General features: G+C 37.1%; 1 protein-coding gene across 1 annotated transcript in view; it reads right to left on the bottom strand.

The window, feature by feature from the left end:
• TMC1 (transmembrane channel like 1) overlaps positions 1 to 16,310 on the bottom strand; it is a 114,184-nt gene that overhangs the window by 64,367 nt on the left and 33,507 nt on the right. Inside the window, exons 6-8 of the mRNA XM_027550203.1 lie at positions 10,078 to 10,168; positions 8,296 to 8,377; positions 1,239 to 1,345 (exon numbers count right to left, since the gene is read on the bottom strand). Of these exons, the coding sequence (XP_027406004.1) occupies positions 1,239 to 1,345; positions 8,296 to 8,377; positions 10,078 to 10,168 (280 nt within the window). The remainder of the gene's footprint in view (positions 1 to 1,238; positions 1,346 to 8,295; positions 8,378 to 10,077; positions 10,169 to 16,310) is intronic.

Below are 16,310 nucleotides of genomic sequence, written 5' to 3'. Positions count from 1 at the left end.
TTGTGATCCACACAGTCAAAGGCTTTGGCATAGTCAATAAAGCAGAAGTAGATATTTCTCTGGAACTCTCTTGCTTTTTCTATGATCCAGCGGATGTTGGCAATTTGATCTCTAGTTCCTCTGCCTTTGCTAAAACCAGCTTGAACATCTGGAAGTTCATGGTTCACGAATTGCTGAAGCCTGGCTTGGAGAATTCTTAGCATTACTTTATTAGCATGTGAAATGAGTGCAATTGTGCGGTAGTTTGAGCATTCTTTGGCATTGCCTTTCTTTGGGATTGGAATGAAAACTGACATTTTCCAGTCCTTTGGCCACTGCTGAGTTTTCCAAATTTGCTGGCATATTGAGTGCAGCACTTTCACAGCATCATCTTTTAGGATTTGAAATAGCTCCACTGGAATTCTATCACCTCCACTAGCTTTGTTCGTAGTGATGCTCCCTAAGGCCCACTTGACTTCACATTCCAGGATGTCTGGCTCTAGGTGAGTGATCACATCATTGTGATTATCTGGGTCATGAAGATCTTTTTTGTACAGTTCTTCTGTGTATTCTTGCCACCTCTTCTTAATATCTTCTGCTTCTGTTAGGTCCCTACCATTTCTGTCCTTTATTTAGCCCATCTTTGCATGAAATGTTCCCTTGGTGTCTCTAATTTTCTTGAAGAGATCTCTAGACTTTCCCATTCTATTGTTTTCCTCTATTTCTTTGCATTGATCGCTGAGGAAGGCTTTCTTATCTCTCTCTCTCTTTGGAAATCTCTCTTATCTCTTATCTTTCTCTTTGGAACTCTGCATTCAGATGCTTATATCTTTCCTTTTCTCCTCTGCTTTTTGCAAAGTTGCATTAAATAGTATCTTTTTCAAAGCTAACTTGGCAAAATAAATACATGCAACTCACAAGATGTCAAAGTCTTTCTCTTGAGTAATTAATATTTGGGCATAGGGACCACCTTATGAATCTGATAGAATCTGTGAAACTTTCCACAGATAAATGTACATTTAAACAGGCACACACATTTTATTTATTATTTCAGGAGGCCACATACTCTTCAGAGAAGAATTAGGACCTTTGGTTGATGGACACCATTTTGAAGATTAATTTGTTACAAATACTATTACTCTAACAGCATAGGTAGCTAGATAGGCATTCTGCTCTTAAAGAGTGGAGTTTTTTTAGTAGAGTGCTTGCATAAGAAGCTTGTTACAGCATGTTTTATAAACTAGAAGTCAGAATCTTACCTCTGGCAACATGATAAGGCTGAATGTCAGGATAAAGAGAACCATGTTTACTCCATACATCCATCTCAAAAAGAGGAAGTATGAAGCCACTGATGAGCCAAACTGACCTATTAAAAAGAAAATAAAAGTTTGAGAGGGGGCAAAACAAGACAAAAGCCAAGTCTTGGTGTCTTCCAAATTGAGTCATCTCATTGCATCATTGCAACACATTGATTTTTTTTTCACTTTTACAGGCTCTAGCATTTTTTTTTTTTCCATCCAGAAAGAGAAAATGTTAACATGATAAAAGTAGATGTGCATTCTGCACAATTACTACATCTTTAGAGTCCATCTTCCTGCCTTTTGCTCAGCAGCCAGAGTTGCCATTTGAAGAGTTCATTTTATTCTTTGAGTTAACACAGTTAAGTGAGAAAATCTACATAAACTGGTTATGTTATTGAGCCCAAGCTCGTACTTCTCACCACACAACAGGCCGATAAACCAAGAGATGAGTTGTTGGTAATGACTTTATTCAGAAAGCCAGCAAACCAAGAAGATGGTGAAGTTATGCCCCCAAAGAACTATCTGGCCTGGTTTAGAAGTTAGGTTTCCTTTATACTAAAAGCAGAGGGAAAAAAGTCAAACACTTCCTAATTCCAGCTAGCTTCCAGAGGGAATGTGTTAATTTCTTCCTTCCTTTAGTCATTCATAGGTAGACCTGATGAGAATGTTCCTCATGAGCTAAACAGAGATATTTTAGCTTAATGCTCATTACCTGGAAGGCAGGATTCCCAGAAACAGGCCATTATGTATAATTTAAACTTACAGGCAACGTCCCTTTAGTGGTTAACATAACAGAACACAAAAATTCCTCCCTATTACAGTTACTACAATGCCTGGCCAGTGGTTAGCTATTATTATAATTACTGTGCTTCTTCCTCTTTTTTCCTCAAGCAACAATATTCTTTCCATAGTTTACCACATCTTTTATGGAGAGGAGCCTGGCAGGCCACAGTCCATGATGTCACAAAGAGTTGGACATAACTGAGTGACGAACACACACACATCCTATAGACCATTCCGTGCTGTTCTGAGCAGATGGGGCATTTCATAGATAGTGTAGAAGCTGAAGTCCATTCATTCATTTTTCACATGTTTACCTTCTGTCAGGAATTATCTTAGATGTGAAACATAATATCAGAGACAGGATTGCTGCCCTAATACAAATTATATTTTATTGAGGTGTGGAAATAAGAAATATGCAATAATTTAAAAAGACATAAAGAAGTATACATCCATCATAATATATACTACATTACATTATGATCATAAATTTATAAAAGTATATATAATAATTTATCCAGATCAGTCCTAGAGGGAAGAAGGTAAAATATTGAGAGGGGTTGCTTTAGATGGGTTTGTGGAGGAAGGTCTGACTCTCATGTGAGCTTGGCCTCATCTTAGTAAGCAGAGGCTGAAATGAAAGAAGGTAACATTTGAGCAGAGATCTGAAGTTGAAGGAACAGGCAGCAGTGTCCAGAGCTGGGGAAGAGCAGCTCAAGCAGAGGAAAATGCAGGGACAAATATCATGAGGGAAGCCAGAGCCCAGGACAATTGAGGAACAAACCTAAAGGCTTCCGGTTGGAGTACAATGAAAAAAGGAAAATGGAGATGGATGCAGATGAAGAAACCAAATGACAGTGGGTGTAGGGCCTCTTAAGGAAAGGTTAAAAGTGAGCGTTTTATTTTAAATGTGATGAAAAGTCGTTGACAAGTGTTAAGCAGTGGGGGTGGTCAGGGAGACTTCACATTTTAACACTCACTTCAGGCCTGGGGAATTAATTGGGAGGGGACAAGCAAGAATGTGCTGTCAACTCACACCTCAGGTAAGTAAAGTGATCTGTCCAATTCTTATTGATGAAGAAAAACCAAATAAAAGCATTCTCTTAAATCAGAGAATGGAAAAGGAAGAAAAAACTGAATTTGAGTCTCAGGTTGAAATTTCACAGATTAATAAAAGCCAGTGTCCTTTGATAATCATTTAAGATTCAATAGCAAGTTGCTAGTTTCCCCAGTCTTCCTAATTTTCATTTTCATTGCCCAAGAAAAACCAGGGAACATTCTCAGCTACTATCTGCATCAGGCCCTTTGTCCTGACTCATTCAGCAAAGCACCTCCTGGGGAACACTGGTTTTCTTGGGGTCTCTAGCTTTGAAGCATTGCTGATGGGGAAGCATTATTACCAGAGGAGGGAAGTTAGTGTGGAGCAAATTTCAGCCTCTGCTTACTAAGATAAAGCCAAGCTCATATGAGAGTCAGACCTCTATTTCCAGAATTTAGTCCATTCTTTAGGTACCATCTTACTTACTCTCAGAACACAGTGACAGTTTTTATAGAAACTTAAAAGGAATTCAGTGTCTAATTGGACATTGTGCATGCATGAAGGCATGTTAAATTGCTTCAGTCATGTTCAACTCTTTGCAACCTTATGTATGAACTGTAGCCCGCCAGGCTCTTCTGTCCATGGAAGTTTCCAGGCAAGAATATTGGAGTGGGTTGCCATGCCCTCCTCCAGGGCATCTTCTTGACCCCAGGATTGAATCCATGTCTCTTATGTCTCCTGCATTGGTAGGCAGGTTCTTTACCACTAGCACGGCCTGGGAAGCCCCAGTTGGACATTTTGTATTTGGATTCATTTCATTTTGTAGAGGGGTACTGAGTTCTACAAAATTTCAAAAAGTGTGTGCTGTTGATAAACATGCCCGCCCCCCGCCAGGTGTTGTAACTGGATGCACTGGTCTATCTGCAGAAATGCTGGAGCAGATCCTCCTCTCCGGGGACATCTGATCATCCACCTGGCTCCCAGTGATTTCATATCATTTCATGGTTGTTATCTGTGTTCTCTGGTAACAACTACCCAAGGGCTGCCTCAGCCAGGTTCACTTATCATGTTTTATTGAAGGCAGTGGACTTCCAGCTTATTAGTCATTACAGTTATTCATTAACTGGAGAATATTTGTCTCTAGGTTTCCGTGGCAAGCTTTTCCCTGAAAATACATGTGAAACCCTCTGATATAGAGTTCTGAGCATAGGATACTGACCCATCCTTCCCTCTTTCCCTCCCTCCTTTTTTCTTTCCTTCCTTCCTGGCCTTTTATCCTTTTGCTCTTCTAATTAGCACCATGGACCACCCTTTCCCACTCCCCCATACACAATCCCTGGCAGATAAGTGTAAATATACCTAAAAGCAAAAAAGAAAAGCAAATTAAAATATTTCAAAAAATACCCCTTACATAATATATGGGCTTCTCTAGTGGCTCAGATAGTAAAGAATTTGCCTGCAATGCAGGAGACCTGGGCTCAATCCCTGCATCAGGAAAATCTCTTAGAGAAGGAAATGGCAACCCACTCTAGCATTCTTGCCTGGAGAATTTCACAGACAGAGAAGCCTGGCAGGCAGGCTACAGTCCATAGGGTCGCAAAGAGTCAGACACAGCTGAGCAACTGAGGATGCACAAACACATCCACCCTATATATAATCCATATATATTATGGGTGAAATATACATTCGACCCCAAAGCTTATAAACTCGAGTTTTTAGACTTGAAAGTGGCTTCACCACAATTTTTTTTGGAGGTAGAGAAGTGAAAACTAAGGCTTTTCTCTGCAAAATCCTAGGTATAAAGAAAATGAATTGTAGGAAAATAGATTTCATCAAAGAGTGATCGTAGGAAAGATCCAGACACAGGTCAAAGAGACCGAGAAGTCCAGAAGGCAGTGTTCCTTCTGTGTGACATCTACCAATGGCAGAGGAGGAAAGAACACTAACAAAACAAAAACAAAGATCACAAAGAAGAGAAAACAAATCCATGGGTTGACATCAAAGTTCCATATGCCCTTTCCCTTTCTCAACACAAAAAATGAAAAAGAAAACCTTTTCCCTCTTCATATTCACTTAGCCCAGTGGTTCTATCCTCCCAGGGATTGTTGACTGAAACTGGCATTTCCTAAAAAAAAGAAAAGAAACCTTTCTACAGTGTAGCTAAATGAGCATAATTAAAAGAACAGTAATTTCCATGTGCTTAGACATATTCTTGTAGAAAGTGAAAGTGAAGTCACTCAGTCGTGTCCGACTCTTTGCGACCCCGTGGACTGTAGCCTACCAAGCTCCTCCATCCATGGGATTCTTCAGGCGAGAATACTGGAGTGGGTTGCCATTTCCTTCTCCAGGGGATCTTCCCAACCCAGGGATCGAACCTGCAACTCTTATGTCTCCTGCATTGGCAGGCAGATTCTTTACCACTAGTGCCACCTGGGATAACCATAGTTAAATTCATTTTAAAAATGTTTTTTTTAAATACTATTTTATGCTATATAGAATAAATATGCAATCAATGTGTGTGTGAGAGAATAGATATAGGTAATATCCATCAAACAGCTAAGGCTGATCAAATTTACAAATCTGGATTGTGCCCATCAATGACCAATTCCTTTCTCTTTAATCTAATGAATAAATTCTGTTTCATTAGTAAATTATTAATATATTAAAAGTCTTTGGTATTTATTAAAATGAAGTCTAAACCTTATACAATATTCTTTTTCCTGAATTTTCTTGTGTATCTTTTAAATTAATGTTAAGGTTTCATATCTCCCTCTGGATATTTATTATTAAGACAGAGTAATTTGTAGTCTGTCATCGTGATAATTTCCTCTTGAACAGATGGGTAATAAGACAAGCAGATAAATATGAGCATTTCTAAATGGGAAAAGACCAATTAAATTACCTGCTGTAAAGTACAATATAAATACCATCTTGTTAGGCAAGGATTCAGAGCACAGTTTCTGTCAAACTGATCTAAGGATGGGGAATTAAATGTGGCAAATTTAATTTACATTTTTCTGGAGCCCTTAGGCCAGCAGGGAAACATGTAGTTTAAACTCTGTGCTTAAGGTTGCCTGTCTAAAGCTATTTCTGGTCTTAAAAAAAAAGTAGTCTATCACACCTTAGTTTTTTTTTTTTATGTCTCCTGTTTCTGAAAACTGTCTTTTTTTCAACTTTTTATTTTGTATAGCTCATTAACCATGTTGTGATAGTTTCAGGTGAACAGTGAAGAGACTCAGCCATATACATGCATGTATCCATTCTCCCGCAAACTCCCCTCCCATCCAGGCTGCCATATAACATTGAGTAGAGTTCCCTGTGCTATACAGTAGGTCCTTGTAAGTTACCTATTTTAAATATAGCAGTGTATACATGTCCACCCCAAATGTCCTAACTATCCCTTCCCCCAACCATCCCTGGCAACCATAAGTCTGTTCTCTAAGTCTGTATCATACTTTAACTTTGATGCTGTAATTTACTATTAGGAAGAAGTAGATTTTGATTCTGAGAAAGGCTTGTAATCTCCAGCTTGAAAGAATTCAATGATTTAATCCATGGTTTTCATAGTAATACAGGAGTCAAGTAAGTATAGGTTATATTTGTACTCCTGGAGTACCAATGTACAGCTTCTTCAGCAAAATATGCAATCCAATGTGGTTGATAAGGTGCTTCTCAGCAGGTAACCATGGGGTTTTAGGCAAGGTCCTTTTACAAGGCTGGCATAACAGTTAAACTCCATGGCATCACCATATGACACAAAACTTCACAGCAAGAAGTATCAAATCTATTTTTCATATGAAAAAAGTTGAAAGTCAACAAGTGAGTACCTGGTCCACAGTAGTATTGGGATCCAGGCCCTACTGGGATCAAAATGGAAACAGCAAGAGTTTTAGAAATTTATTTTTCCATTTCCATTTGGAAATTTAATTTTATTCAACACATTCATTAAGATCAAGCATATTCTAGGTCTGGGGGTCCAGGAGTGAACAAAACAAATGTTCTGCCTTCATATCTATTGGAAGAAATGAACAAGATGAAGTGAAATGACTGTATCTTTCATTTAATTATTTTATTTATTATTTATTTAATAATTTATTTTTAAATTAAATGAAAAATACTGTATTTTAGATAGTGATAAGTGTTGAGAAAAATACAGCAAGAAAGGGCTGGTATAGGAATATGTGGGAGGAATTAATGAGCTGATTTATTTTATTATGTATTATGTATTCGATTAATAAGCTGACGTATTTTAATTCATTGCCATCTGATGATGAGAGACAGAGGACTGAGAGGTAGTCACTCCTAAAACGTGCCCAATCTTGTCAGTGAAATATCCATCAACTGTGTTATCTCCCTATGGAGCCTCCACTTTAATTAGGCAACACCACATTTAGCCAGCAGGAAAATCTGCCCTGCTATCTGGAGGGGTATGGAGGAAAATCAGATTCTACTCAAAACTATTAGAAATCAGAATATAACAAGGTTATGCTCAAAATCATATTTACAATATTAAAAAAATTTTATCTTCCTTATTATAAGGCTAGAGCACTATAATAAATAGGTTTTTGATTGGTTATATTCTCCTGCTTTCTCTGTACACTATGAACACTGTACAAAATGAAGGCACAATATGATATTCGGATAGGGAGTTTCTGGATGATTATTGCTTATTCTCCCTTCAGAGGTTTGAAAATGATGCTTTAAGATTTCTTCACTATTTTTAGATATGTCTCATTTTGATTATTGTCTAACATCCAAGTGAATGTATATTTTCTTTTTTTGATATTTCTATATGAATTTATTTTAAATTGAAGTACAGTTGATTTACAATATTTCAAGTGATTATGTATTTTCAATGTCATGTTCATTTCCAAAATAAAATCTCTGCTTTCCCAATGATATGACTCAATGTCATTGTGCACAATACTGACTTTCATGTGTAGAAGAAAATACAAGGTCAAAATGAGAATATTTTGGTCTGATGCAAAAAAGGAGAGTGGAGTCTCCAGTGCTGCAGTTAGTAAGTGCTAGCAAAGCTTCACAGTGAGCAAAGAGGTCATAAAAATGTCTTTATTTGTTTGTTTTCTTGTTTTTAATCTTTTCAGTAGTACAGGACTGAGAAAACCACCTGATAAGCTTATGAGACATTTATCTAGGACAGTATTCCTCATCTAATGAGATAGAATGAGCACTTACTTTCAATTGCCTTGATTTTATTTTCCCACGGGACACAAGCAGCTTTGAAGTTCTCAAAATCTCGGAGAAATTTTGCCCATTTCTGAAAAGAAAGCCAAGTACAACAGTAAAACCCAACTGCTTGTTTGTTAAGATGTTTATCCCCCATACTCATCCCAAAATATCACATGACAATGAGCTTGGAAAGATTGCTCTGGCATCACATAGTGCTTTTTGTAAAAGGGGAAGATGCTAGGTTTCACTTGTTCTCCTGTTCCCCACCTACTCCTGGACCAATTTAATTAAAAGATATTTACTGGCTCTCTGTTTTACAGAAAACATGCCAACCACTGAAAATAATCTGTTTATTCTGCTACACAGTAAGAGAGCAGGGACTGAGTTAGCACCTAATAAGGTATGTGTTTAATTAAATATTCATTGCATGAAGAAATTAAGGAACTATAAATAAGGCATAGTTCCTGCTTTGAAGGGCTTCTAGGTCAAGTACACTGTACAGTATGTTAAGTGCTATGACTTTTCATTCTGGTAGAGATAAAACAGTTGTCTAAATGGAAAGGCATGGTGTTATAAGAAAGGGAAGGAAAAAAAAATCATAAACTAGTTTTTGTAAAAGATCTTCCTTCCACTTTATCCAACAATGTTGGGTTACCCATAAGAAGAAGAATGAGGATGGGACAGATAACTTTGCATATGTACAGATGATGCTGGGATAATGGATGAGCTAAACAGGCATGTTTAGGAGTAGCTAAATAAAATTTGATACGAGTCTGAAGTTCAAAAGATTACCTAAACCAGAAACAACTCAAATGTTCATCTATAATCGAATGGATAAGTAAATTACAATATCTTCATATGATAGAATATAACATATAAATAAAAATGAACTATAACTCCCACGACATGGACATATTTCATGCAAATAACATTGCTCAAAGAAGCAAGAAACAAAAGCATAAATACTGTATGATTCCATTTATTTAAACTGTAAAAACAGGTAAAACTAATCCATGATATATAAATATGTATCAGATCTACCTATAGATTTCATATTTAAGATAAATAAACTTTATTCACAAAACTCCATCTCTATGGGAACATATTTAGCATCAGGTGGTATAACATTTGTAAAGAGGAGATAATAATGTCTACATACCTACTTTGCTGTGAGAATTAAATGTGGAAGGACTTTTATAATAAGGACTCAATTTTTATAGAAGGATTTAACTCAGTGCTTGGAACATAGTAAGTGCTAAATAAATGTTAGTCTCTTTTCTATCTTTTCCAAAAGTTTATATTGGCATATCATTTGTTTTCTCTTATGTTCTATCCAATTTATAGTTGATGTACCTAGTAGAGAAGAGTTATATGGCTCTGTAACTTGTAGACATTTTGAGAAAGAAACCTTGATCCAGAACCACATAACTCCCAGGGAATGAAAATGAAAGGGGCACAGTCCATTACATTTGGAAGCGATAAAATTATACAAGTCAATCTTTTGCCATAAATCAATGTTTCTCAACTTATTTTTCACTTTAACTCCTTTAAAGAGCCTTTCAGGACAAAAAAAAAAAATTTTTTTTTTTTCTGAATCACCCCTTTCTCCAAATTTCAATAACACAGAGTACTGAGTATCTAGTATAACGTGCCTAAGTATACACGTAACATGTTGGATTTTTTTTTTCACTCTCTCAGAACAGAACCAATTTTACAACCCCTTGGGGGCAATGTGGCTTCCACAGAGCTTATATGGCATCAAACTGACTGAGCTATGAAAATACTTACCTTGGCCATCATCATCTTAAATGCAAACCACTGTTTCCCTTTTCCTTTCCCAAGAGCCCCTTCATTTTCACTCACAAATTTTTTTGCTTCCCTGAGAAAATAAAACAAAATAAAATGTGGGTGGAGATTTATATAGTATATAGGTAGTAGATATTTAATTTTATTAGGTCTACTGCTTTATTTCTCCTTGACCCTTTTAAACTCTTAACAAGTGACTGAATTTCATAATCTTGGGATTTGTAAATGATGTTTAAGTTTTAAAATCTAGCCAAGTGTTTAAGTTTTTAAAATTCTCTCCAGGAAGAATAAGATGTTTTAGTCTCACTTATTAATCAGCTGGAGTTATCAAAAAGCAAGGAATTTATGCTAAACATCAAAATAGAGAACCCCAGTTCTCATTTCTACCACATGTAAAATTGAATCTGAAGTTTATTTCAGATTCTGGCAGTCAGAATGTTTATTTTAAAATACTTTCCTTCTTTTTTAAGGATTGCTTAAAAAAAAATAGTGCAGAGAGTTTGGGACAAACTGACATAGAACACACTTATTGACCTGGTATTTAATCTCATAAAAGCAATTATGACTTAAAACAGAAAAATCATACTATATAAAGCAAAGGGGTTTAGGGAAGAGAGAAAAGGAAAGGAATAATCTTTGGCCTCACATTCTCAAAGGGTTTCAAATTTAAACTTTAACATTATTCCCAAATATCTGTACTTTTACAGTAGTCACATCAGTGTCTTTGTGTGCGTTAAAAAGCATCAACTCATCAAAATGGATAAAGTGAACATGTTAAATACGCTACAACTTTTATAACCTTTTTTAGTCATTTTTGCTATCGTTGCCTGTTTGCAATTTGGAAAGAATTTTACAAATAGAGGCAGCCCAGGCTTGCCCTGACCTCTCAGGGGCCATAAAAGGCATAACCCAAGAGAACCAAGAGATAATCCAAACCTGGACATTGGTTCTACAACACTGTCATCAGTTAGGTGGCCCCTCAGTACATGACTACAAACAACACACAAAGTATTCTTTAAAAGGTGAAAGGTGAAACTTCATCCTTAAGTTGATGAAGGATATTTTTGTGTTCCTCAGAATCAGTGCTAAACTCATGATTTTACAATAACCAGTGATCAAAACAGCACATGCCTGCTACTTTAGCCAATAACTAAACAATGGTGCCCTATTATTCACCCATACATGGGCACCTACCCATGGTCTGCCATAAAAACACAAGCACAATGGAGAAGATTCTCTTCAGACATCAGACTCCCCACATCATTTCTTTGATGGCAGGGACAATATCTTACCCTTTTTTTCTCCCACAGCACTGCTCACTACTTGGATCATAAGACGTGTTTAGTAAACGTATTTTCAAGTAAACTTGAAATAGACATGACTGGCATAATTCAGGTAGATGGAAATAGGGAAGTGTCTAAAAACTGTATTATCCACATCAATTAATGCTCAAAGGCAGTCATTCCTAGACTTTGGAATCACACCCTTCTCTCCTGCCTTCTCAGAAACTAAATAGGACAGCTTCCTAGAAATGAAGAAGAGTTATTAGGCTGGCCTTGTGAAACACTCTGACATTCAACAGGACTTCTGGGCTGTGAAGATTAATTGAAAAACAGTTTCTAAAACATTCTACAGTCTAGGATGTTTGATAAAGCCATATCAACAAGTATAAACTGAACTCTCATGGCTGGGTTTTAAATGCAGGCAATCAAAAACAAGCATATCACAGTTAAACTTTAACTATGTGTTATAGAGATGAGAAGACAGAAGTGAGTATGGTACCTAACAGACACTTTATAAAATGCTGAACTGATATAAACTGAAAATCAAGTAACCTGAGTTTAACCCAGCCTCTGTGATTTGTCTCTATAACCTTGTCCATGTTTTTGTCACTCTCTATACCCGTGCTCGGAGAAGGCAATGGCACCCCACTCCAATACTCTTGCCTGGAAAATCCCATGGACAGAGGAGCCTGGTAGGCTGCAGTCCATGAGGTCGCTAAGAGTCGGGCACGACTGAGTGACTTCACTTTTACTTTCCACTTTCATGCATTGGAGAAGGAAATGGCAACCCACTCCAATATTCTTGCCTGGAGAATCTCAGGGACAGGGTCACACAGAGTCGGACACGACTGAAGCGACTTAGCAGCAGCAGCATACCCATGCTGGGGCTTCCCTGGTAGTTCAGACAGTAAAGAATCTGCCTGCAATGCAGGAGACCCAGGTTAGATCGCCTGAAGGAGGACATGCTGCTGCTGCTGCTGCTGCTGCTAAGTCGTGTCAGTCGTGTCCAAATCTGTGCGACCCCATAGACGGAAGCCCACGAGGCTCCCCCGTCCCTGGGATTCTCCAGGCAAGAACACTGGAGTGGGTTGCCATTTCCTTCTCCAATGCAGGAAAGTAAAAAGTGAAAATGAAGTTGCTCAGTCGTGTCCGACTTTTAGCGACCCCATGGACTGCAGCCTACCAGGCTCCTCCACCCATGGGATTTTCCAGGCAAGAGTACTGGAGTGGGTTGCCATTTCCTTCTCCAGAAGGAGGACATGGCAACCCACTTTAGTATTCTTGCTTGGAGAATTCCATGGAGAGAAGAGCCTGGCGGGCTCCAGTCTACAGGGTTGCAAAGAGTCAGACACAATGGAGCAACTAACACTTTCACTTTCTTTCATACCCATGCTGAGGAGAATCCTGTTTTTCCAAAGAAAGTGCACTTGCTCAGGACTTGCACACACCTGAGCAAGTTCTGCACAGATTCCTTCAGTTACTGTGTAGCTTTTAACAGGTCCAGGATTCTCAAACAAACAAAAATTGAACAAATGCTTCCTGCTTGCTTGGGTAGTGGTGAAAATCTAAGGTGTGACCATAGATGTGAATGTGCTGAAGGCATTACTACACTGTCAGTTCCACTGTAACACTTGTTTTGAAACCAAGAATCTGTTCTAACATGATTGTTATATTATGGAACAACCTGAACATAACACAAACTTTGTGTTTGCTTATGTGTGATTTTTATCTACAAGAAACGCTAAGTGAATGCAAAAAAAAAAAAAAAAATCACATCCACCTAAACCTAGAAGGGTATACACAAAATGTACACACCTCATCAACCAGCTACTTCATGACATCCCATGTTTCAGAAAAGCCACATCCATTCAGAGCTGACTTACAATGACCCTGCTTCCAGGCTTCACAATAACTCAAAAACTGAAGTTTTACCATTTCCACAAGCAAACTTCAGATCTTTTTAAAGGTAAACAGCCATATTTATTGCAATATTTATGCATTTCTCAGCCATTTAACATGTGTAAAATGTTGCTGCCATTTTCTTAAATTTCTCTTTTTAAAATATGTCACCTATGATGTTCCTGAATGTTATGCCCCATTCCCATTATTCTGTAAGCCCTGTAGTTTTCATTACCCAATTTTCAAGGTGTGGTGATTTTTAGGAACCCATTCATCATGTTATAACAATTATTTGGCATCAAGAATTTTGAAATTCTTAAGACCAAGTATATGTAGGAATTATCACATCATTCTCTATAAATGGAGAACCAAAAATTCTTCTTAGTAGTAAAATCAAAATTTGTTTTTCAAATGTAATCAAGTGACCACTTTACAGACATATCCATAGCTCTTGATATTTAGGAGATAATTAAAGAACATCAGTTTGGCCTATTAGAGTTATATTGCTTTCTATTTGAGTGGCCAATTAGAAAACAAGACTGCTCTAAGCAATCAGAAGTGTAAAGGAATAGCTAATCTACTCCATAGGTTTAAAATTTTGTGAGCTGGTAATTATGTTACAGGAACAGTAAACTAGCAAAATTTAAGAGACAGGGAAGTCAAGGTTATAAACAAGTTGAAATCACCAAAAAATTAATTGTAAATTAAATTATAAAATACAGAAATCTAGTGTCAGTGGACTGACACTAGAACACTAAATTGTAGGCTTGATAAGAGCAGAGTCGCAAGTCAAAGAGAATTTTACATTTGACTATATTCAGTCACCACTACATGAAGGAGAAGAAGGTATACCAAATGCTACAGGCAGTTCAGAGAAGCATTATTTGAAAAGGGAATAGTAGAAGTAAAAATATCCTATTATATCATATTTAAAAATATATCGTTATTTTTTATTAAATATAGATAATATGTTTATATTTTCATTCTCCCTTTAAAAAGTCATATATTTACATATTTTAAGACTATAGAATAATATGATAAGGTAGTAAAATTTAAATATCAAATAAAGAGTTTAAAAGTTAAAATAAATTGCTGTATCAGAGGACAAGAAACATTATAAAAATATTGTTAAAATTTTCCCACGTATATGTTTAGTTAGTCTTATGATTAATTATTGTTAACTGCCACTATTAACTAGTCCTCCTTTTTGGTTAAATTATAGGATTTGGGTCGATGAAAGGTAAATAATATAGAATAATATGTGATTTCAAATACAAATGAATTCTTCATATTTTTATGTTAAAGTAATCACTTCATAAAAAAAAAAGAAATTTATTTATATGGCTTCCATAAGAGTTTTTAAATCAGTTATTACATACATACTTCTTTGAACAATCTAAACAAGTTTTTATTTTTTGTCTCTTAAATTGCCAAATTCTCCCTGGTGCTAGGCATAGTTTCATATTTGTCTTCCAGTATTACCCTACCCCACCCTCAACATACATACACATTCTGAGTTTTCAAACAAAAGTCTGGACTTCACTCCACTCCATATAATTTCAAGTATGAATTTTTTTCTCCCGGTAGCTCAGCTGATAAAGAATTCGCCTGCAATGCCGGAGACCCTGGTTCTTTTCCTGGGTTGGGAAGTTCCCCTGGAGAAGGGCATGGCAACCCACTCCAGTATTCTTGCCTGGAGAATCCCCATGGACAGGGGAGCCTGGCGGGCCACAGTCTATGGGGTTCCAAAAAGTCAGTCACAACTGAATGACTAAGCACAGCACAATGCCCTACCCCCTCCTCTATTCTCCAAGAGGTCTTCTCCAAGTTTCATAGTTTCATACCTAAGGGCTCCTTGGCCAGCCATTCTAGCTCCTCCTGCTCCCCACTGCCTACCAAGGCCAAATAACTACCAGGGGTAGTGGGCAGAGAATTGTTAAGCAAGAACAGAGGGGTATAAGCATCTTGCTCCTTTCAAGCATAGAAGAAGGGAAATTGAGGTGGAAGAGCTCAGAGAAAAAACAAACCTTTACACTGTTTTCAGGGCTGACCTTTACAATTAGCTGGCATGATTTTAGGATGGAAGAAACTAGCATCACCCAATCCCATCCTTCCTGATAACAGATTTCTTAACCAGAAGACAATATCTTCTAACTGTGCTGTTAGAAACAAGATAGAAAAAGAAAATATCCAATATGGAGATAAACACTAAGTGATACTTATCACACTAAAGTAGCCATAACAGATGTCAGAATGCAAGAAAACAAACAGCAGAGTCTTTGAAAACCAAAAGGCAAAAAAAAAAAAAAGTTTTTTATATTTTTCTTGTAATGAATCTACTTTCCTACCCATTTGTATTGTTCTAGATAATTTAAAGGGATTTTTCTAGCCATTTTTTATGGCTAACATGAAATAGGTTTTTGTGGATAAATTCTGAATACCCACTAGCCTCAAACCAACCAAATATCTAACTGAAAAACGTGTATCATCTCCTTGAACTGCATTCAACAAAAGCTGCCTGCCAAGTCTATAATGCAGTCTCCATGTCTCAGAGCTCAAACCCCTGGTACAATATGCACAGCTCTCTGAGCTGTAACCCCAGACCCAGGGATAAATAATTGAGCAAGGTCTATTTAATGACAATAATACCTGGCTTCATCATTCATTTATCAACCCCTTTTGTTGGTAATTAGAATAATAAGGTTTCATGGGTGTTCAAGAATGCTTTCACAGTTAGTTGAAGGAGCACACTTTGGCCTAACTTACAAAATAGATAATTTACCCTTAACACGTGATACAACCCTGATTCCACAAGAGAGTTAGGACACGCTATGCTGCCTTTGACACATTCTCATCCCAGGAAACGTGCTCCTCATTTGGGTTAGATTAAGTTGACTTTTCTTTCCTCTTGTTTTCAGTTTGATGGTATCATTGAGCAACCCATTTATTGCTCAAGTAAATGAAAGACATTTCAAAACTGGTCTTTAAGCCAACTGTCATCAAAACTTGTGCTCATGAACACTACTTTCCAAT

Source organism: Bos indicus x Bos taurus, chromosome 8 (assembly GCF_003369695.1).
Source record: "Bos indicus x Bos taurus breed Angus x Brahman F1 hybrid chromosome 8, Bos_hybrid_MaternalHap_v2.0, whole genome shotgun sequence".
NCBI classification, from domain to species: domain Eukaryota; kingdom Metazoa; phylum Chordata; class Mammalia; order Artiodactyla; family Bovidae; genus Bos; species Bos indicus x Bos taurus.
This window is presented reverse-complemented; position numbering and strand designations above follow the sequence as displayed.